This window comes from Sarcophilus harrisii, chromosome 1 (assembly GCF_902635505.1).
Source record: "Sarcophilus harrisii chromosome 1, mSarHar1.11, whole genome shotgun sequence".
Lineage (NCBI taxonomy): Eukaryota > Metazoa > Chordata > Mammalia > Dasyuromorphia > Dasyuridae > Sarcophilus > Sarcophilus harrisii.
The window spans coordinates 145,126,603-145,151,077 of record NC_045426.1 but is presented as its reverse complement, the minus strand read 5'-3'; the positions used below and the strand labels follow the sequence as shown (position 1 = coordinate 145,151,077).

Genomic DNA, 24,475 nt, shown 5'->3' with positions numbered 1-24,475 from the left:
TGAGTATGTTCTCTCCCCAACACATATTTCTTTTCTTCAGACTCAGATGAGTTCCTTGCACATGTGAATAAATTATATTGCCATATAATGTGTGTGTATGTGTATTGTGTGTGTGTGCACGCTTTGCCTACTTGTGATAAAGCTCAACAATTAACTCATAATCATATCATTTCCCTGAGTATAAAATTTTCTAGAAATTTTCAGACACAGGCATTTATTTTAACTCAATCCTTGAGAGGGCAAATGAACCCATGACCCTGTACATTTTGGATAATAGCCTTTTGAGTGAAGAGATAGATGTAAATATGAAAAATTTGGGAGTAGAATCACAAGATTTAATAAAAAAAAATTGATTAAATGTCAGAGAGAAGAATCAAGAAGGACTTTAAGGTCTGCATTCATTAAGGTCTGCATGAATGAATGAATGAATGAATGTCTTTTCCTTTTCACACAGTTTGAGAGAGTGACATTTGCTACCAAAGTATAGCATACAATTTTGCAGTCTCTCTCTTACAATTTGTGCCATGGGATATTAAAAAGGGACAAAACCTTAGAGATTATTTAGCTAATAATAGCTAACTATTGAATTTTCTTTTTTTCTCACTTAATAATATTTTATTTTTCTAATTATATGTAAAGGTAATTTTTAACCTTCATTGACTGTTAAATTTTCAACATGAGTATTTATACCTCAGAAATCAGCAAATACTAAAATGCAGGGCTTAATTTATTATTTTGTTGATTATCTAACCTTAAGGAAGTAATGAAGAAAATCTTTAAAATGAAGGTTAAACTTAAAAGTGTTGCTAAGTACATTCATTTTTCTAGAGAACATTTGCCAGCATACCAATAATCTAGTTTAACTTCTCAATTTCTAAATGAGGTGAGATCCAAAGAAGGTCAAAGAATGGGCCCAAAATCACAAGGTTGGCAAGTAGCAAAGTGAATACTACTTGGAATGCTTTGAGCTCTGAGCTTGCTGGTGTTGTCCATTTCACAGAATCACACAATTTGAGGTTTGGAATGGGACCTTCACAACAACCTTGTCCACACATACATATAAGAAGTCCTCAGTATAAAGTATTTCACAAGTGTTTTATGAACTCTTCTTGAAGACCTCCAAAGAGAAGGAACCCACTCTATCTCTGAGTTTTTTAATTCTATTTTTGTTGTTTAATCATTTTGCAGATACATCCAACTCTTCATGACCCCATTTGGGGTTTTCTTGGCAAAGAAACTAGACTAGTTTGTCTTTCCCTTTTCCAACTAATTTTTATGGATAAATAAACTGAATGAAGTGACTTACCCAGGATCACACAATTAATAATTGTCTGATCCTAGGCAAGTCACTTCATTCAGTTTATTATGAAGATATTCATTATTATGACGATAAGTCTTCCTGATTCAAATCTAGTGCTCTATCCACTGGGTCACTTAGGACATGAAAACTAATTTTTTTCCTCTTTGCATTAGTTCTGCCATAGGAAACTAATTCCTCTCCCACATAGCAAGTATCCAATTGTTTTAAAAGAGTTATGCTCTTCTCCCTGAGTCCTCTCTTCCCCAAGTTAAACATCCCACTTCCTTTAAACAATCTTCATAAAACATAATTGAAGACCTTTTATCATACTAGTTACCTTCCTCTGGACAAACTTAATAGTTTGCTTAATAGTATATTTCATAAGCTGCCTCAAACTGACTTTCTTCAGTACAGCTCAAGATGGCATTTGTTTTTTTTTAGCTACCTCACGTTATGCTTGGAGTTCACTAAAACCCATAGTTCTTTTTCAGAACAACTTTCTAAATATGCTTTCCCTATCCTATACTCATAAATTTAATTTTTATTGTCTTCAAATGCAATATTTTTTATTTATCTTAATTAGATTTTATCTTATTCAATTCAGTCCCATACTCTAGTCCAGTGGTATCAAACTCAAGTAGAAACTAAGCCATACCTAAAGATCATGGTGGGAAGCATATTGACTTGATTTTAAAATGTAATAACTAGATATTTTACTGTATTTTTATTTATATTGGTAAATATTTCCCAATTACATTTTAATCTGGTTCATCAGCACTTAGAAATATTGTGGACCCACAATGTTGGGCCACAAAATCAGACTTGTGGCCCATAATGTGTTTAACACCTCTGGCTTAGTCTGCCAATATCCTTTTGGATTCTGATTTTATAATCCACTCTGTTACCTATCCTTCCTTCCTCTCTCATTAATAAATTTAATTTACTATAGCATTCTGCTCCTTTATTCAAATAAAAAAACCAAAAATGTTACATAGCACAAGGTCAAGAATAAATCTTTGGTGTACTCCAATAGAGATTATTGAACCATTACTAATTACTCTTGTGCTAAGTCAGCAAATCAAGTCTGAATCCACCCAATTTTATTATTGTCTAATCAATATCTCTTCATCTTTTCCACAAAAGTTTATCAAAAAGTTAGCTAAAAATATGCTACAGAAATTATACAAATAAAAATTGCTTGATACACTATATACATAGTGTTCTCTTTGCTGTCTATTAAACTTGTCAAAAAAGAAAATAAAGTTAGTTTGGTGTGACCTTGATGAAGTGAAGATAGCCCTTTGTAACCACCATTCTCTGTCTAGATGCTAGTGAGCCATTTTGTTACCCATCTATTCTGTAATTTTCCTAGCTATGGGAGTTAAGCTAACTAATCTATAATTTGGAAAATTTATAATCTTCTTTTTTGAAAATAAAGACATTATTTCTTTCTCCCATTATAGTATCTTATAGTATCTCTCCCATTTTCCATGATCTTTCAAATGTCAATGACAGTACCTTACCAAGTACATCAGCCAGTTTTTAGAAGGCAAGGAATATGATTTCTCTGGGTCAGGTGATTTGAATTCATCAAAGAAAGTCATATCATCTCCTTATTTATTTTGAGTATCAATTCCTTGTTAGTTATTTTTTTTGCTGTCTTTCTTCTTGGCACAGAAAACAGAAATAAAAGAATGAACAACTTAGCTGCTCCTCTGCTGTCTATTAATTCTTCACCACAAAGAAAGATCCATTATCTACTCCTTCCTTTTCTTCCATTATAGTTATAAAGAATGAATGGACAAACAAATGAATACCTTTTAAAAAACATTTTATTATTATGAGGTTTATCATTCTTGACACCATTTTTACTGTACTATAGCACAATGTTATATTCATTCCATATTTCCTTGCATTGTTTTCATCTTCTGTACATTTCTTTGTAAAATCTAAGGTGGTTGATGAATTTCCTGTATAGTTCTATTCAGACTATCTCATTTTTTCACTTTATTAGAATAGTTTCTTTTTCTCTCTTCGCAAATTTATTCTAAATTATTCTTCATCCATCTTAGGTTATAACATAGGAATGTAACATATTCATCCATAGGTATCTTACCTATATTTCATCTGCACCCTTTGAAATTTACCTTCCCTAATTCTAGATTGCATGGTCTATAGTACACTCTAATAACATTATCACTTTCTTGAATTCCACCCAAATATTCTCCATCAAACTTTTCCCTTTTGCTTCCTGGATTTCTCTATAAATCTATCTATTTAATATATATTATTACTATCCCCGCCTCTTTCCTATCATGTGCTTTTCAAATAAACTATACCCATCTAGAGCCATGACCCAGTCATGGGTTTCATCCGACCAAATATCAATGATATCTCTCAAGTCTAATTTGTGTGTAGTATTTGAATTTGAAATTAGATTTGGCCACTTTGGTCTCCACACATTATAGAGATGGAAAACTACTCATTTCAATCACTATCTTCAATGGAATTATCAAATTGTTTGGTCAACCACTCTAGTAGTTTCTGGGACTTTATGGTTTTCACTAGTCTGTGTTAAGATAGCACCATGCTGTTAAGTGACAAATGACAATTGGAGTTGAAGAGGACACGAAGAAGTGTTTCATCTATGCCTTTCACCAATGACAGTATTTGTCTCCAAAACCAAATCTCCCAGTCCCATTCAATGGGACATAGTCTAATGTGGTTCCAAAAACAAAATGCCAGCCTTAAGACTGCTTAAAGGAATCAATCCTCAGAAAAAGTTAGAGGCTGGGTTATGTTACAGGTGACAGAACACATTTTACTCTTATTCAGTTTGCCAAGTTTATGAAATTGTCCAAGTTCTTGTTTTAAAATCCTCTCTAATCCATCTGAAGTCCAGGGGCTATCATCAAGCCACAGACTTAAACACCATGGGATGCTTTCCACCATTTTTGAATCTTTTCCAGCAATCAACTGTGTAACTGAACTGCAATTGTCAAACTCCCTCTCCATAGAACTACTGAAATAAGGGACCAAGTCCTGTGGCCACAAGTCATAATTAATTCTATTCTTTGCTATATCACTAAAGACATAGTGAGAACACTGACCTAAGTCCATTGAGGCCAGTGAGCTGACTACATAAACCAGCTCTCTGTTATCAACTACCACAACTAGCAGTAAATTCACTCCAGGTTCAAAGGTTCAGTGATGACTGTTTGAGGAAAGTACACTCATTTCTTGCCATCCTTTTTTAACTATTCTACCCAGGAGGCTGAGTGTATTCTTAGGGACTATACGACTCTTAAAAATGAAAAGAGACACCAGATAAAAGTACTCACTACATATTTTTGCCAGTGTTCAAACTCTTCAGCCTATTAGGTCCAAATCAAATGTGATATATTATGTTTCTCATCATTGGCTGAATTTGTGGTGTGGAGCCCCATAGAAATTCTGAACTAGAAATATATGACTGCCTCTGATATCAGAGAAATCTCTTAGTTTTGAACACAACAGTGCACATTGTATTCACTTAAAATGTAGCCCTATCCATGTGGTAACCTCAATATCTTTTTTCCAGTCTTTTAAAATAATTTTATTAATTTCATTTTTAATGTATGACATAAAACAAGCACTTCCTTAATATACTAAAAAAAAAAAAGATTATTGCATGTGAAACTGCAAATCCCTTTGTGCACAATTTGCTATAAAAACAAGAATCTGAGGGATTGGTCATTATGACTAGATCACTCACAAATTCCAGGCAATTGGTTTTTGTGTCATACAATTTACCGCCCAACACTGTCCTCATCTTGGTCTCCACTGCCCACACCCTTATTTTAAGTATACGAATAGGGCCCCTAAAGCAGAGAAATACTCCCTAGTTTTGCTTTTAACTCAATTAGGCTCTCAGTGCCATGTCAGAACAGATTCTGAAAGCACAATACCCAGTTTGTTCTTCAGTATATTGACTTATCATTATCTGTTTTATTTTTTTTTTCCTTATAGACTATTAACAGTGCTCCTTCAGCAGTCCAATCTCAGTGAAATAAATCACCAGGATAATGAGGTAAGTCAATCTTCTTCAGCACGAGTTGTTCGTTCACTGTGTTATAAAGACATACTCAATAATTTCATTTCTCTTGTGATTCTGCTCGTAAAATTTTGTCTTTCCTGCTCTCACATGACACAGACCATGTGGTGAAGGGGAAAGAACACTACACTCAGAGGCAAGTTCAAATCTGAGTCGGCTCTATAACCTGGAATAATTCCCATTAGCTCTATGTCACAGTTCTTCACATATAGGATGAGAATAATGATGCTGGCATTCAGTATCTTATAGAGTGTTTGTGAGAAAGACTTGGTATTTGACAGTAGCTAGGGGAGGTAGGTAGTCCAAAAGTAAACAGAAGTCCAAATCTTCTGATTCTCATGATTCAGCAACTTTGCTAACAAACTAGGGTGTCAGTGTTGATGTGTCTGTATGAATGCTAATTAGAATTAGCAGGTACTTTCCTGCAATTGTCACATATTGGCTCAGTGGGAGTTATGGGGTATTCAGGGAGGACTAGCAACTCTGGTGTTAGGTTTTGCTGAGCCCTTTTCAGGGATGCTTCTCCATTCCTGAGATCCACTTTCACCCAACTCTCACCTGTGACTCCAAGAAGCCATAGCATTCACAGAGGCAAAACCCTAGTAAAATAATCTTAGAAAATGGCCTAAATTATGTTGAAAGTAATTGACATGCTTCAAATTTGTTGATTAATTAGAGGGGTATCTACATCAAACTCATGAAATCTTCCTCTGGAGAAATGGGCAGATGAGAACATTTTGTTCCAATGGCTATGAAGGCAGCTAAAGCAGGCATTGTGAAGCATTTAAATTTTGGTCAGCCATTGAAGATGCCAAGGTCATCCACTGCATCCCAGGCTATCTCCACTTGCTAAAGGACTTTGATGACTTTGGTAGAGAAAGTAAGGCTGACAACTTTATGCAACTCTGTCTCATTTAAATCCAATTCACATGAAAGTCAAGATATCACCCTGTGATGTTATTGGTCCTCATCTCTCTCTCTCTTTCTCTCTCTCTCTCTCTCTCAGATCTGAGTCCACATCTCCTGCCTCCAAGCCCAGTATTTTTTCCATTGCATCACACTCTAAAGCCAACAGGGAAAGGCCCTCAAGTTCTCTCCCTTTGTCAGACACAGAACTTTTCTACAAAGACGGATATGTATGTGCTGATTGAAGCATTCTAACTACTCTATGAGCATACTCAGCACTTCAGAGAACCTCTAAAACATGCAGTTTATTTCTCTAGGCTTAGAGAAATCTAATATTCCTGTTACTCCCTCTTCATTAGGTTCTGTAGCAATTCCTAAGAATAGTTGAGGACCTTGTCCATTTGATCATAGTTCTGCTCTTCCCTTCCCTTGGTCTGTCCTTTTCAATCTTGTCATTTTCAATGTGAGATAATTAGGAGAAAATTGCTAGGTTTAGGAATTCATGGAAGTCCTCTTGCCATTTGGAAATAAAGACAATTCAGTCTCAAAAAGGACACACCCAGAATTTCATTTCCCACATTACACATTTCCTTCTTGGCTTCTCAGTGTTTTGAAGGAAAAAAAAACAATTCTTCCACCCTCATCAGTTCTAACTTTCCCTATCTTCATCTCCATTCATCTCATTTCCCCTGTCTGTTCTAAGCAAGAATGGTCTCCTTTGCACAAGAAAGGTGCACACTGTTTGCAGATAAAGATTACATCTGTTTCTTACTTTCAAAATAACAAGGAATAAATGGAGCTAAACCAAAGAAATTAGAGAAAGGAAGGAAAAGGATGACACTAATGTGTGTGTTATTATAAGTAGCAGGAAAAGGAAAGCACACACCTAAATCAAGATGTATGGGCCAAATTATTTTCAGAGAATAATTTAACAAGGAGTACTGACCTACAATGTATCATAAAATAGGAGAATTAGAAGGGAACCAAGAGTATTATTGTTGTTATTATCATAATTGTTCAAAGATGTACAGTTAATTAATTGAAGAACCAGATCTAGAGCCAAGGTCCTCTGATTTCCTTACATATGTTCTTCCCCCTATCATGTGATAGCAGATAAATATGGGAGCATCAGTCAAATCAGGACATAGAGATGGAGAAGGATCTAAAGACCATTCAGTCCCAGGCAGCCTAGGAAAAAACCCTAGATTTGGAATCAAAGAACTTTGGTTAGAATCCCAGACTTGATATTTCCTATCTATGTGACCATGGACAAGTCATTTAACCTCTTTTAAACGTAATTGTCTTGGTTTCTCCAGTTGTAAAATGAGAAGGTTAGATTTAGTTGACCTCTAGGATATCTTCTTAATTTAAATCTATAATCCTATGAAGACATTCATATTATAAATAAGGAAATGGAGGCCCAGAGTGAAGTGACCTGGCCAAAATCATATAACCAAGATTTCAATCCAGATTCCCAAATCCAATATTCTTTTTTTTGACATCACCCTGCCTCCAAAAAGCAAAGAGGCACATACATAACTTGATTAAAATTACATTGAACAAAAATTAGGAGAGGGGAAGAAAAGAGAAAAATATGCCTTAACATATCTCTCACTCTCTAATAAAGTAATCTTTAATGTAGTAAACAAAGGCAGGTCTATTGAGATATTGCCTGAGATTACCAAAAACTTACAGGTATGGTGAGCATTTATTTATTTTATTCTCCCTCAAAATCATATTGTTGTTAATCTGTTTCAGTCATGTCTATAACTCTTTGGGACATCAGTTGAGGGTTTCTTGGCAAAGTAGGTTGCCATTTCATTCTCCAACTCATTTCACAGATGTGATAACTCATTTTACAGATTGTGAAATCACAAGATTAAGTGATTTACCCACCCCAAAACATAGAAACAACTAAAATTAGCACCTATTCATTAAGAATTAGTTGAAAGAGAAAGGCAACATAGAGGGCAACAGAAAGGCTTATGTTGGGTTTGACCAGCCTGCTATCTATCTATCTATCTATCTATCTATATATATATAGAAGAGGGACCCCCAAAATGGTACTTAAGGACATCATCAAGGAATTCTATGAGCTGGTCACTTGGAAAGAATGATAGATGACAGGTGAACAGCCAAATAAGAAAAAGTGAGAAAGGGTTATAGAATGTGAGGTGGACTCAGTGTAGTAAAAAAAATATGAACTAAAGTCTCAGTGGATAGACAGAGAGAAATAGGTTGTTATCCCTCAGACTAGTGAGATTAGAGAATCCTTTGACTATTTAATAGGAAAGAATCAAACAGCCTACTTTCTACCCCCATTGGAATACGTGTCTGTGTGTGTGTGTGTGTGTGTGTGTGTGTGTGTGTGTGTGTGTGTAATTTATTCCTGTTTTATCAAGGAATTAGTAAAATTTGAGATTTTTTCTGTTTCATTTTTATATGATGGCTATTAATGGACATTCCCCATAGTTTTACTAATTCAAAGTCCATTTCTAGTTCTTGATTATCATTTTCTACCCTTGAATATAGTGAAGAATCTCCATCACAAAGAGAACAAATGAATTCAACAATTTTCCTGATACATTGTAGCCATTTGGCAGGTTGAAAACCAATTTTTTCTGATGTCTGTTGTATCAAATGTTGGAAAATTTAGAGAGACAACTATATTTGATCCACCCTTTATTCCCAGGGTACTTCCTCAGGATTATTTTACTATGAAAACAAATCTGACAGGAAGAGGAGGCAAGCTAACCCACTATTCTCAGTTTGTTTTGTTCCTCTCTTAACCACACCTCAACTGTTTGTCGAGGCATGATGCACTCAGCGACCTGCCACAACACACATTCTTCCTGGTGCATCTCAGCATAGCTACAGGAAAGTGCTGGCTGAAACTTAAAACACATAAGCACCTTATCAGGTTTCAGGTTCAAACATGAACTTATTGTTGATTTGAATTTCAAAAAAAAAAACTTCTGAGAATATATTGAAGGAAATGGGCCTCTTTAAGAGCTTGAAATTTCAGCTAAAAACACTGGCTTAGAGAATTAAATTACTCAATTTTAAAAAGACCACTTGACCCTTTCTTCCTCTGCAAAAACAAACAAACAAATAAATTCCATTAATGCAGCATGATTATGGGTGTAGGTCATAATTTGGAATGCATAAATCAGAAAACGGTTTGAGATTAGATGAGGGAGTTTGGTTCTGTGGGGAAAGAGGAGATGGTTGGTTTGGAGTCAGCAGGTCTAAGGTCCAATTTAGGTTCTACTTATTACTTTGCCAAATCCCTTTATCAGTTAATTAATAAGCATTTATCCAACACCTACTATGTGCTAGGCACTGTGCTAATCACTCCATTTATAAAGAGAGGCAGGTGACATTTCCTGGCCTCAGAGACCTTCACAGTCTAATGGGAGAGACAACATGAAAACAACTATGTATAAACCAGATGGGCAGCTATGTAGCACAATGGATAGGGTTCTGAGCCTGTAGTTAAGAAAACTCAAATCCGGCCTCAGACACTTACTAGCTGTGTGACCCTGGACAAGTCCCTTAACCCTGTTTGCCTCAGTTTTGTCATCTGTAAAATGAGCTGGAGAAAGAAATGACACACCAAGCTAGTATCCTTAGTAAGAAAATCCCAATGGGATCATGATAGATGAAACTGAACAATAGCAGCAGAAGAGGGAGTTGAACTGGAATACCTCGAAGATCCTTCTCAGTTTTCAATTTATGATCCATTAACTCCCCTCAAGAACTTCCTGCTCCTGTGGAATTATCTTCCTGATTATATACATCTTTTACCCATGACTCTTTGGGCCAATGCTATTCTGATAATATAAACCTCTGTGAGTGCCAGCATTTGATTCTAAAAGCTTCTGACTCCCAGTGCATGGGAGAGTCCCAGAGAAAAAGTCACCAAAACCTCAACAGCCATTGATTTTAGTCAGAAACACCTACTTAGATCAGAGAAATTGGGAGTTGGAAGATACCCCAAAGGTCATCTAGGTCTCTCTTCAGAGGAGGAAACTGAAATACAGGTAGGAAAAGCACACGCAACTATCAGATAGCTAGTAAATGGCAAAGCTGGTATACCAACTCAGATCTTGTGGTTCCAAAGTAATTTCTCTTTCTCTTGTACCCTGAGTTTAAGCATTTTGTTTAAAAAATAATCACCACCTCCAAAGGAAAAAAAATTTTTGATGGGTAATCTCCAAATCACTAGTAGCTCTGCTCCTAGTATCCAGTGACCCCTTTTGGTCAATTATATGCAGGAATAATCAGTATTTTTATCAGCTTTTCAGTAATATCTTGCTATTACAAGTTAAGGACATACTATGTGCCAGGAAATTTTATTGAACATCTACTATATACCAAGCAAGTGCTAGGGATACAAAAAGTGACAAAAAACAATCTCTGCCCTCAATGAGCTCACTAATCTGATGAATTTGATCTTAGATTTGGAGCTGGAAAGGGCACTAGTGGTCATCTACTCAAATCGCTTCATTGTATAAATAAGGAAACCAAGGCCCCACAAGAGTAGGGTCAGAGGTAGGTTTTAAACCTCGGTCCTCTGATTCTACAACTAGATCCTTTTCAACTACTCCTAGCCATTCCTCACTTTTTATTTTATTTTATTTTTAATTTACAAAATAAAACAAGCATCTCAATAACATAGTACAATAATAAAAAAAGATTGCACATGAAACTACAAATCTATCATGTACAATTTGCTATTCCTTTTAAATTTATAACAAACTGGGGCAGCTAGATGGCATAGTGGATAGAGCACTAGCCCTGGAGTCAGGAAGACTTGAATTCAAATCCGGCCTCAGTCACTTAACACATACTAGCTGTGTGACCTTGGGTAAGTCACTAAACCCTAATTACCTTGCCAAATATATATATATATATATGTATATATGCATATGTGTATATATATATATATATATATATATATAAAACAAAGTTATCATGTAAATTTTTTTTTATTTTTCCTTCTCCCCTCCAAGCCTAGAGATAACTACCATTAGACATAAAAATGTATTTATGTATGTATGTATGTATGTATGTATATGTACATATATATGTAAAATCTTTCTATACCTTTCTCTGGATGTCGATATTATCTTTCTTCATAGTCTTTTGTAGTTAATTTGGGTATTTATAATCAAAATAACTTAGTTGTTCAGTCACACTTGAACAATGTTGCTGTTACTATATACAATGTTCTCTTGGTTCTGTTAATTTCATTCTTCATTATTTCACGCAAGTCTAGCCATGTTTTTCTAAGACCATTGAGCTCATTATTTCTTATAGTACAGTATTATTCCCATTGCAATCATATATCACAACTTGTTCAGCTATTCCCCATTTGACTTTTACTTACAGCAAGAAACTATTTGTTTCACTCAAAGATTATCCCCTTGACCACTCCCAGAATTAAAACATATTTGAGGTTGAAGAGATCAGAAGAGACAAAATGACCATAGATTACAAGCTCAAAAGGTTCAATTTCCTCATTTTTACATAGAAGGAAGTCAAAGCCCAGAGAGATAATCTGATAAAGGCCAAGATCACGTAGCTTCTTTATGACAAAGCTGTGATTAAAATCCAAGTCTTCTGAAAGCTGATAAAGTATTCTATCCCCTATACCTTGCTGCCTAGATAATAAACAGCAACTGGGGAGAGAGGAAAAAAATAAAGGCATTTGTAGGGCAAAGATCTTGAATGAATTGTATATTACATATAATATTGGTATTTCAGTTGACTCAAAGAGCTTTTCTGTTCTTATATTGTTTATATTTATATTTATATTCTTTTGCTCATCTAGCCTAGAGGAAACAAAATGGTTCCCAAAAATGGTAAGAAAGTTCAACATTTTTAGATTGTTACCTCCTAGAGATCCATGGGTGTGAAATCACAAAATTCTGGTGGACAGCATAAGAGGATGAAAAACTAATTTACTTTACTTTAAACATACACACACACACACACACAGGCACAAAATTCCAAAGTCCTATTGAAGTTTATGAAAGACTGTATATGAAGTCTCAGAATGCTACACCTAAAGTCAGAAACACTCCTCTTCCTGAGTTCAAATCTGGCCTCAGATCTGAACTTACTTACTAGCTGTGTGATCTTGGGCAAGTCACTCAATCTCTGTTTGCCTCAGTTTCCTCATCAAATGAACTAAAGAAAAATGGCAAACCATTCCAGTATCTTTGCCAAGAAAACTCCAAAAGGGGTCACAAAGGGTATGACAAGACTGAAAAGCTAATCAACCAAAAGTTGAGATAGAATAAGGCCATCTTATCTGTGGTTGATTTCCCAAACTGCTCTCAAGAATTTCTCTCAAAAGATTTAGTGAAATCTAATATTGGAGTTGAATCCTACAAGCATGGAGTCCCATGCTTCAAAAATAAAAATAAAAAAAGGAACGGGACATCAGGAATCACAAATTCAATTCTGGTCTGGTTTCTTACACCTTACTCCCTTCTGCACATATTACAATGACACTGGCTTTCTTGTGGTGTCTTCTGCAAGACATTACATTTTCCCCGGTTGTCCCTCATGCCCAGAATTCTCTCTCTCTCTCTCTCTCTCTCTCTCTCTCTCTCTCTCTCTCTCTCTCTCTGCCTCCTAGATTTCTTGTCTTCCTTCAAGTCTCAGCTAAAATCCCATCTTCTGCCAGAAGCTTTCCCCAATCCCTCAGAGTGGTGGTACTTTCCCTCTGAGATTGCCTTTAATTTATTTTGTATGCCTGTTGTCTGTACAAAGTTGTTTGAGTATTATCTCCCTCATTAGAACATGTCCCTTGAGGACAAGGATTATTTTTTAATGTTCCTTGTAATCTAAGCACATAACACGGTGCCTGGAACACAATAAGCATTTAATAAATTCTTATTAACTCACTGAGTTACTTAGTCAAATACAAATGCTATGTGAACCTGAAATATCCAGAAGTCCCCAACCTATGCTTTCTCCTTCATTCAGTCCCAACACTCAAATAGAAGTCAGAATGCTAATGTCATTGAAATAGTTATAGAATCATAAGATTTAGAGTTAGACAAGATCATAGAGATGCCTCAGATGAACCTTGCAAGTTCTTCTCAAAAGGAGGAACTAAAGAGGAAAAATCAGAGTTTTTTTTTTTTGTTTGTTTGTTTTTTGTCTATGTTTAACCTTAATAGATTGCTGCTGGATCACCACAGGAGCAAGAAGTACTGTACTAGCTAGTTCCCTGCTTGATACCTGGAAACCAAGGTTTGCACCAAGGTTCTACCTCAGAGGAGCTTGCTTATAATTAGCAGATGTAGGGTCCCTGTTCTCACACTTCTTTACCTTGTTAAAACTCCTTTTATGTTTTAACATAAAAGGACATCCCCTCAAAAAAAGTAAGAATAGGAGGAGGGGGAGAAAGGTACTTAGAATATAATATGGATCATGTATAAGAGAAGCAATTTATTCCTACAGACATAAGAAATGATAAATATAAAAGACTCACAAGTATATATTAACAGAACAGGATTCAATAATAATGTATCGCTAATGTCACAATCTGCTGAAAGGCATCAGAACATAAAGCAGTTTGCAAAACTGCTAACTACACAATTTTTAAAAAGCACCTTGACTTGGGACAATTCAAGCAACTCCCAATACATGCCTTTTTGTAAAATGATCAGGCTTGGACCAGCCCTCTTTTTTGTGACTACTCTCTCTGATGCTAAAATTCCTCTTATCAATAGCTCACTTTCATAGCTGCTAAAGCTAGCCAAATGGCCCCAAGACCTCTAGAAATCTTAAATCTATAATGGCTTCTATTCCTAGACATATCTATCTCAGAATACTTGTTCACCCAAAATAAGAGAGAGGGAAAAGGCTTGACAATGCAGGACATCTGTTTTAGATAGCATATTCTTTGCTACATGGAAATTGGAATAGGTGAATGGGGCCAGCCATATCTCTCCAATCAACTCTGGGGAAGCAGCAAGAAATGGTCCTACATGAATCATAGCCCAGAAAGGAAGAGAGAATGGTAAGGGGTTGGGCCATTCTGTTTTCTGCACCCACTGAGTCATCGGCCCCATTGGCTCTGCAGCCAATAGGAGAAACTTTTCAACATCTCACAGTAATGTGTCGCACGTGACCAGAAACATGATCCAAAAATACTTGGAAGAAAAGCTGGAATGGTAACGTTGAGTATGCTGGGGGAGGAGTTATTTCATAGGACTTTTTCCTTTCAGAGGACCTTGTTTTGAGCAAATAGATGTAGATACTATATAGCAGAATAGGTATTTGAATGAGAAGAGATTTGCAACAGAATTCTGGCTTTAATTTACTCGTATTCACTTGACCCCTGTGAACTTCAGTTTCACCATCTCACAGATGAAGGTATAGACTTTTCCTAAGGCATCTGCCAATATTATTTAGACACGAAGGTCCTTTATAACTGACATCTATGATTCTGTGATAATAACACGTATTACTAAACTCATATGACTATTATGAAAACATCCCATATTGATGTCATATAGTATGAACTTGAGACTGATAGTTCTATCTCTCTGCCTAATTCCTGTGTTCACATTATTAATGTAAATTCAATTAATTAATTTGGGATGGGGAGAAAGAAGAGCAATGTCCTCTATTGTAATTTAATTCAACCAGTCACCATTAAATCTTTTCACTGATTTGCTAGAATTATAGATTTAGAGTTGGAAGAAAACTTAGAGGCCATTGTCATAGAGTCTCATTTTAGAAATAAGGAAAGTAAGGCACTAAGAAGTTCAATAACTTGTTCATAGTCTCTCAGCTCAGTCAGAGCTGAGATGGGATTTGAAATCAGGTCTCCCTCACATTAGGTTCAATGATATATTTACCTTGACCATATTTTGAACTCCCAAGTATCCCAGGTCTGAGGCATATTGCATATTTTGCAAATAACTGGAAGAAGTTGGGCAAGGGAGGGAGGAAAGGATAATCTCTACTTTTCTGGTCCCTGAAAATAATTCCAACCATGATTTTTGGTATCCATGTTTTTCTCTCATCCTAACTTCATACCTCTCTGGTACTTTCTGAAATAAAGAAAACATCCTCTTCCTATTTTCTAATCTCTCTTTCTTGAACAATTGCATTATAGGGGATGACTCCTCTTCACTGGGCTGCTTTTCATAACCAACCACAACATACACAAATCCTGCTGCAGAAGGGGGCAGATCCAACACTTGTGGACAAAGACTTCAGAACAGCCCTCCACTGGGCTGCCCAGGTGAGGAAAAAAAATAGGCTAAAATGAAACCGTGCCTTCCCCCCCCACCCCCCGTAGCTTCTATCATTCAGGGGGAGACAACATGAATGATATGGATATATATGTCTATACAAAGTAAACATAGCCAAAATAAATGCAACACAATTTAGAGGAGAAACACTAATAATTGGGAAAATGTCATGACTGTAGAAGGCAGCTAGGGTGCATAATGAATGGTACACTGAATTTGGAGTTAGGAAGATTAATCTTCATGATTTCAAATCCAGCTTCAGATACTTGCTAACCATGTGACCTTGGGCAAATCACTCAACCCTATTTGCTTCAGATTCTTCCTCTGAAAAAGCTAGAGAAGGAAATGATAAACCACTCCAGCATCTTTGCCAAAAAAAAAAAATGGTCAAGAAATATATAGAGCAAGTATCAGACATGGTGCTAAGCTTTAGGGACACAATTAAAATCAGAGTTTATATGCTAATGGGGGAAGACAACTAATAAAGAAAAAGTGGAAAAGGTTGGGGAAGAAGAGGAACATGGAGAGGCAGTATGTGAAGTGAATCAGGCTGGGAAATGGTGTGGAGATCTGGGCCAGACTAGATCAGACAAAAAAGAGTTGTGCAGAGCCCAGCTTACTAGTACAGAAAAGGTGGAGATAAAGTTTGTGTAGAAAATCAGAGACACAAGAGATTGGGGAATACTAATAATCTGAGGAAGGAAAGGAACAACTTGATGGAGTGAGGATTGTCAAGAAAGAGATTTATATGAAATCAACTTGGAAGTTGTTTGTGATTGTGAAAGTATTTAAATTCCAAACAGAGGAAAGACAAAAGATAGCCACTTGAGCTTCTTAAGCAACAAAATTGTACAATAGGACCTAGGCTTAAGGAAAGTCATTTTGGCAGTTGTGCAAAGGATGGATTAGAGAGGAAAGAGACTGTATAGTGAGAGAGAGATCAATCAGAAAGCTTACTGCAATAGTCTGTAAAAAAATAATGAAGTACTGAAATACATAGAGTTTAGCAAATGAGATGGTTGTGAGAGATATGGAGGTGGGATTGGCAAAAGTTGAAGACTAATTAGATGTGAAAGATGAGGGAGAAAGCTGAATCAAAAATGAGTAATTAAAACCCATTTGCAGAAGGCAGATAACTAACTAAGGGGAAAATTTTCTTATTGATCAGAACTGACCCCCAATGGAACAGATTGCTTTGGGAAGGTGGGAAGATGTTCCTAATCATTAATTTTCTTTAAGGAGAGTTTTGCTGAATGGTTGTTCAATTAAGTAATGTCTGAAGGCCCTTCCAACTTTGGGGATCTATGATTTTATGATTCTGCTTCTGTTTCATGTTTATTCATCCTATTTAATGGTTGAGAAAATGAAAGAACTTGGGGATCTAGAATCTCAATTTGCTAATCTTCCTGATGTTTCACATCAAGGACCATTGTGATCCTATATTGCACATTTCTCCTTTTCATAACATCTGAATTCTCATGGTCCATTTTCAACTTTTGTGTTAATAGGTTTTACAAAGTGAACAGATTTTCTTCCTCCCTCAAATAATAGTCACCCACCTAATCTCAAGCTAATCTTGATTTTGTGTTTACAAAGGTTCAGAGCTCATTTTTCTTTGGTGATATTGATCTTAATATTTCTCAAGAAAGGATTATTACTTTGGTCCCGAAATTTAATGGAACATAGTGTTAGAAAATTAGAAATAAAGAAGAGGGGAAGATGAGTGGAGCTGTAATTGATCTAGTAAACAGTTTGGATACTGGTTTCCATGTAAGTATTGGACAACTCTGGGGCAGAGCTCACTGATCAGTGTATAATACCCAGGAATAGGCCTCTGTTTCTATGAGCAACCCATTTGGAGTAATCTTCAAGATGATCCTATTTTCAGTGATCTTGCTTCAGTCTCTTCAGTTCTACCCCTGTCATACTATAAGACTCAGAACTTTGTTCTATTAATTTGGAGTGGGGATGTAAATAGGGAATAGCATAGCACTGATATAGGGAATTTTCTTGTGAGAAAGAGCTCCTTTTACCAATGTAGATCAACACAACTTCTTTTTTTCTTTTTTTAATAATAATTTTTTTCAAAATACATGCAAAGATAGTTTTCAACATTTCCTCTTGCAAAATCTTGTGTTCCATTTTCCCCCTCCTATCCTAGACAACAAGTAATTCAATATAGGTTAAACATATGCAATTCTTCTAAGCATATTTCCACATTTATCATGTTGCACAAGAAAAATTAGTTCAAAAAGGGAAAAAAATGAGAAAAAACCAAGCAAACAAATAGCAACAAGAAAGGTGAAAATACTATATTATGATCCACATTCAGTCCTTTTAGTCCTCTCTCTGGATGCAGATGGCATTTTCTATCACAAGTCTATTGGAATTGGCCTGAATCATCTCATTGTTGAAAAGAGCCAAGTCCATCACAGTTGATCACCACATATTCTTCTTGTTGCTATATACAATGTTCTCTTGGTTCTACTCATTCCACTTAGCATCAGTTCATGTAAGTTTCTCCAGGCCTTTCTGAAATCATCTCTCTGATTGTTTCTTATAGAACAATAATATTCTATTACATTGATATAACCCTAACTTATTCAGCCATTCCCAAGCTAATAACTATCCACTCAGTTTTCACTACAAAAAGATCTGCTACAAATATTTATGTACAAGTGAGTACTTTTCCTTTTTTATGCTCTCTTTGTGATATAGACCCAGTAAAGAAACTGCTAGATCAAAGGGTATGCACAGTTTGATAGCCCTTTGGACATAGTTCCAAATTGCTTAATGGCTAGATCAATTCACAACTCTACCAACAACATATTAGTGTCCCAGTTTTCCCACATTGCCTCCAACATTTATCGTTATCTTTTCCTGTCACCTTAGCCAATCTGAGAGGGATCAAACACCACTTCTACAACTTACCATATTAGAGAACTGATGGGAACACAGACAGATTTAGCCAATGTCATACAGCCTTAAACAAGGAATCCCTGACTCGGAAGAAGTTGCCTATCCAATACTACTCTATTTATAATGTGTTCAAGAAGGAATAGCATCTTTAATGTGAAGGCTTGCTGAGCCAAGCCCCTTTTAGGGCCACTCATTCACTTTTGGCTTTCACCTAGCATTCAGCTCTCCCCGTGGCTCTAAAAAGTTGTAGCATCTATAGTGGCCATTCTTGGTAAAACTGTCTTGACAGACAGGCTAAATCAGGTTTAGAGTAACTGATAGGCCTCAGCCCCATCAGTTAGTTAGTTTATCCCAAGCATGTGAAGACTTCTCTTCTACAGAATGAGAAAACGAGAACAATTTGTTCCAACAGCTATGATGGCAGCTTAAGCAGGTACTGTGGAGTGTTTAGAGCTTGATGAGACATCAAAAACACAAGATCATCCACTACATTCCAGGTCAATTGGTTATCTTGACTTCTGTCTTGGCACTAGATTTTTAATCCTCTTCAAAAATGAAGGATAAAAACAATAACAGTAGCAACAACAATAATATCATACTAGAAACTTAAATTTAACAGTTTTTGGTCCTGCCCATGTCTATATCTCTAAATTTGGTAGTTTTAAACCATATTCCCAGGGCTTGAAGCTCTGATTCCTAGTTTTACCCTGAACTCCAGAAAAGATAATGAGGAAGTGTATAAAATGTTTCTATGGACATTTCAAGTTCACTGGTCTATAGCTTGTGAATAGCCATAGATCTCCGCCACAGTGAGAAGTATGGTTTAGGAAATAGAGGAGTGACTTTAAAAACAGGAAAGCCTGGTCTTAAATCCTTCCTAAATTACTAGTTGAATGAACCCAGACAAATCTCTTACCCTCTCTCAGCCTCAGCTTTCTCATTTGTAAAGTGGGGACAATGATAGTACCTACTTCACGTGGTCAAATGATATACATACACATACCCACATACATGCACACATTTATATATATAAATTTATATATGCATATATATGTTGGTCTTAATATATACACATAGCCATCATAGCTGTTGGAACAAATTGTTCTCGTTTTCTCATTCTGTAGAAGAGAAGTCTTCACATGCTTGGGATAAACACTCTTTAACTAACTGATGGGGCTGAGGCCTATCAGTTACTCTAAACCTGACTTAGCCTGTCTGTCGAGATAGTTTTACCAAGAATGGCTACTACAAATGCTACAACTTTTTAAAGCCACAGGGGAGAGCGGAGTGCTAGGTGAAAACCAAAAGTGAATGAGTGGCCCTAAAAGGGGCTTGGCTCAGCAAGCCTGCACATTAAAGATTATAAATCTTAAAATGCTACATCTATATTAGCTATTATTATAATTTCAGATCTCACCCCAATGTTTTTGAGAGGTCACCATAGAACATATTCTTTGAGATACTTTGGCAGAGTTGCTGTGTCTAATTCTTAAAAAAAAAATCTTTTAACTAGAGCTTCACTAGGATTAAGCCAATACAACAAAGCACCAGATTTTCCCCTTCCTTCTGCAATACGTGAATTGCAAGATCCAATCCAACATTCCCCAGAAGAGTTTTCTCCTAAGAGCATAGACCAAGGCAGTAAAGAATTAATTCTTTATTTATTTAGGCAGAATTTAGACCCATGTTGTATAATTCCAGTAAAATGCACATTTCATCTATTTTCCCAGAATCTATCTCCACCTGACTGATGGGGCTGGGCCTAAAAAGGCAGAGAGTCAGAGAGTGCCCAGAAGATTCATGCCATGAATCAACACTTCAGAATTTCATGTGATTTGTGATTGTATCTTTTTCTCAAAACCCTTCAGGCCTTTTAGGTTACTGCTGCAAGAAAAAAACTAAAACAAAAACAAAAAACCATGGGTAACCAGGTAGCTCAGTGGATAGAGCTCAGAAGTCAAGAAGACCTGAATTCAAATCTAACCTCAGGCTCTTATTAGCTGTGTGACCTTGGAAAAATCATTCCAATCTCTATCGGCCTCTGCTTTCTCATTTGTAAAATGGGGATAATAATAATAATACCTATAATGGGTTTTTGAGTTGATGCACTGAGGTCCCAAGTACGTGAGGCTAAATAGTAATTGGGCTATATTCTATTAATATACATGATTGGATAAAGAATGGTCCCTGCCTACTCTCCATGCAAGTCCTGATGTGTTGTATAGGAAATGACGATTTGGGTGGGTGGAGTCAGAGAGAGAGACAGGAAGAGAAGCTGGGGGAGATTGGGCCTGGGTTCGATACTCCAGCTGCTGGTCGTGTGGCTGCTGGTCTAGCTAGCTTCTTGACTCAGCTGCACACATTGCTATCGCCGATTCTCTTCCACCTCCGATCCTTCTTCACTGAGAATAAAGAATGACGATTTTCCCCTAACCTGAATTCCTGACTCCTGCTGATTTAAAAATACGCGATCTTTACAAGATCTTCACAAATACCTACCTCAGGGCTTTTTTAGGTTAAATAAGATAATAATTATTAAGGCACATAGTATGGCACTGTATAAACGTTAGCTATTATTATTATCATTATTATAATTAAGTAGTAAAACTTTTGCAGAATTTAGCTAAGTTGGTTCTTGAATAATAGACAGACAATTACTGAACTTACAAACAAAATTAGATAGTTCCTGACAGAGCCTGGACTTATTTCTAATCAGAAATTCTTTTCACCAGCAATGTGAAAAGAGGAAGGGAATAAGGAGGTCTAGAAACTGGAAGTGATGCAAAGAATATTGAATGTGGGGACAGTGCAGGAGACAGACCAATCATGGAGAGTTGTTTTAGGAAAAAAAGCAGATTATACCCCAAAGAGAACAACTTGCATTCCTAGTGAGGTTGAGAGTGAGGGAAAGTGGGCCCCCAGAAGAAGGGCACTATAGTATCAGGACCCCAAGGATGAGAGTAGGGTCATGTTAGTTACTATGTGCAGCAAATAAATCCTGTAGATGAGAGTAGATGAGAGCATGAGCTTGAGCTGTACATCAATGGAGTGAACATCAATGGTGGGAAAATGGATGCCTATGCCTGGGACAAAACCTGATGTCTCATCATGGCCATGTTCTCTACCATCAAGAGCTGCAGATCACCTCCATGCCATGATAAGAGATAAAATAAGATTTTTATGAAGAATAATACAGATTATTCAACTGGATAGAATTTTTAAAATACTAATTTAGACTGACTGGTTCATGATCATTCCAGTCACTTAGACATATGATAGAGTAAGAGAAGTTCTCTTTAAGAAACATTTTTCAAAAACACCTATTGTGTGCAGAATACTGTGTTGAGCACTGCGGGAGACAAAAAGTTTAAATAGGAGACAGTCCTTGCCCAAATCAAGCATATAATCTAAAGGGAGAATAATATGCATAAATGAACATAATACATAATAACATAATAATTTCACTAGGGAGATGCAAAGAAAATGAAATATTAGGCTAAATAGTGGGCAGATCATATTTTACTAGGAGCATCAGGAAAGATTTCATGGAGAAGGCAGCATAAATGTGAACTAGAAAAAACAGTCCCAGTTGTTTCAACATTTGAGTTGATGATCAGGTTTCTTGGATGAAAATCATAAACCCTCTAACTTGTAAAAGGGATAGATAGGACTAATAGATTATATTACAATATCTTCATTATTTAGTTTCACCTATATCTTACTAGAGATTACATAAGAGCAGGTATTTTGTCTTATCTGATTTTTTTAAAACTTATTTTCCTCCCCCACATGGGCACAAAGTTTACTTATTGAATGTTAACTGTAGTTATGGAATAGCTGAGAAGGGGAGGGAAAAAAAGAAGGAAGATTTTCATTCTCAGATTTCATTTCTTTGTCCCTCAAAGAAGGGAGTTGCCTCTTTAACATAAAAACCAGGCTGAATTGATTTTCATATGAAAACGGGAATAGGGCACAGTCATCCAAATTGAACCACTAACTTCTCTCCTTCTTTCTTCTTAGAAATAGAAGCAAGAAGCAAGTTCATATTAACTCCAAATTCTTTTCTCCTGATTATTTTTGTTGTGGTTCCCCATTCCCTCCCATTTGATTATTAATTGTTTAAAAAAAACACCTACACAAAACTGAGCCCTGATATTATTTTTAAAAAATAACTTAAAAAAATAAACTTAGGTTTCCCCAAAGCACTGTAATCAAATATCCAGAAAGTAAAATACATAAGAAAGTGAAATTAAAAATTGAAGAATTGACCAGCATGACTTTTAAAATGTTAAAGAGTTCAACTTAGCACACAAGTCTTCTAGAGAGCTCAGGACATTAGCTGATGTTATTGAAAAACCATTAGCCATTGATTTTAAGAATTCAATGCAGGAAGGAAGTCTTCTTGAATATGGTATTGGAACAAATTATCCACTGATCTTGGAATACCCAGAAAAGCTCAACATAATGCATGAACTTTTTCAAGGTGGGAAAGATATTAGCTAAAGCAGAGATCTTTCAGGAGCCTTCAAGTTTTACTGTTCAATTCAACTCAATTCAAAAGGTATTTATTTGCATGTGGCCATAATGCATCAGGCACCAGGACTACAAAGACAAAAATTAGACAGTTCCTACCCTCAAGTAGCTTATTTGCTATTGAAAGAAAATATCGCAAAGGTACATGGAAATATGTGCAAAATAAAATTTTTGGTGTAGTAACTTCCTACTCTGCCAATATAAGGACAAATCTTGGCCCTGACTGGTACCAAGCCTGGTAGGTTCAGAAGCAAATTAATCAGGTAGTAGTTTATTTAGGTTCTTTGTTTCTCTTCTAACCCCTTTTCATCCCAATGCCTTTTGGACCCATATATAGTAGAGTCAATTTGAACTACTCATAATAGTTCAATATGAACATTTAAACCAGGCAAATGGGCAAATGCTACAAATGAGGGCTTGATTTATTGTTTTGTTTTTTTTCCCATTCTCCAGATTTCAGAAAAAGATGGAGAAAATGCTAATAATGATGATTAAGATTAAGATCATATCATGCATACATTTTTTTCCTTCCTCACCCCAACTAGTTGCTCAAAATTTACCAACAAACCCCTGCCTTGAGATCCTCTCATTATTCTCTTATACCTCCCTAACAAGAAAAGCATGGAACTGATGAGAAAGTTACAACTCAGGATGCCACCCATGCTCCTAATATATAAAAGCTTATTTTTTTGTGAATTGGGTTTTCAGATCATTTTCTGAGTGAAAATTTTAATAAAGAATTGGTGTAGAAAGTTCAGAGGAATAGAGAGGGTAAACAGCAAAGATGAGAAGAAACACAAATTTGGGAAGGGATTGCCCAAAAGGGAGACTAGAAGTATTGAAGAAGAACTTTAAGTACTTAGATTTTCTCTAGTCTAACTTTCTAGCAAGGCAGTTAGTTGACAGTGGATAGAGTACAAAGCTTGAAATCAGGAAAACTCATCTTTCTAACTTTAAATCCTGCCTCAGATACTTACTAGCTATGTGAATCTGGGCAATTTTAAAATTTAATCTTTGTTTGCCTTAATCCATTGGAAGAGGAAATGGCAAAGCATTTCCAAGAAAACTCCAGTGACAACATTGGCTTGCTGTGGTCCATGGGGTCATGAAGATTGAACAACAAAACTTTATATTTCTTGATGCCATTTGGGATTTTCTTCACAGAAATACTGGAGAGTTTGCCTTTTCTTTCACCAGCTCATTTTACAGATAAGGAAACTGAGGCAAACAGGGTTAAATAACTTACTTAACCAGGGTTACATAACTAGTAGCTGTCTGAGGCAGGATTTGAACTCAGGAAGATGAATTTTTCTGACTTCAAGCCTGATACTCATCCACTGTGCCAGCTAGCTGCTTCACCAGAAAGTTAGACTGGAGAAAAATTCTGAAATAGCTGAAGTTCTCCTTTAATATTTCTTGGTAACTCCTTACCAACCTAGT

The 24,475-nt window shown here is 36.1% G+C and overlaps 1 protein-coding gene across 1 annotated transcript in view; it reads left to right on the top strand.

Annotated features, from left to right (window-relative positions):
- Positions 1-24,475, top strand: part of ANKRD55 (ankyrin repeat domain 55) — a 97,887-nt gene that overhangs the window by 45,680 nt on the left and 27,732 nt on the right. The window contains exons 5-6 of the mRNA XM_031965229.1: positions 5,309-5,369; positions 15,445-15,573. Of these exons, the coding sequence (XP_031821089.1) occupies positions 5,309-5,369; positions 15,445-15,573 (190 nt within the window). The remainder of the gene's footprint in view (positions 1-5,308; positions 5,370-15,444; positions 15,574-24,475) is intronic.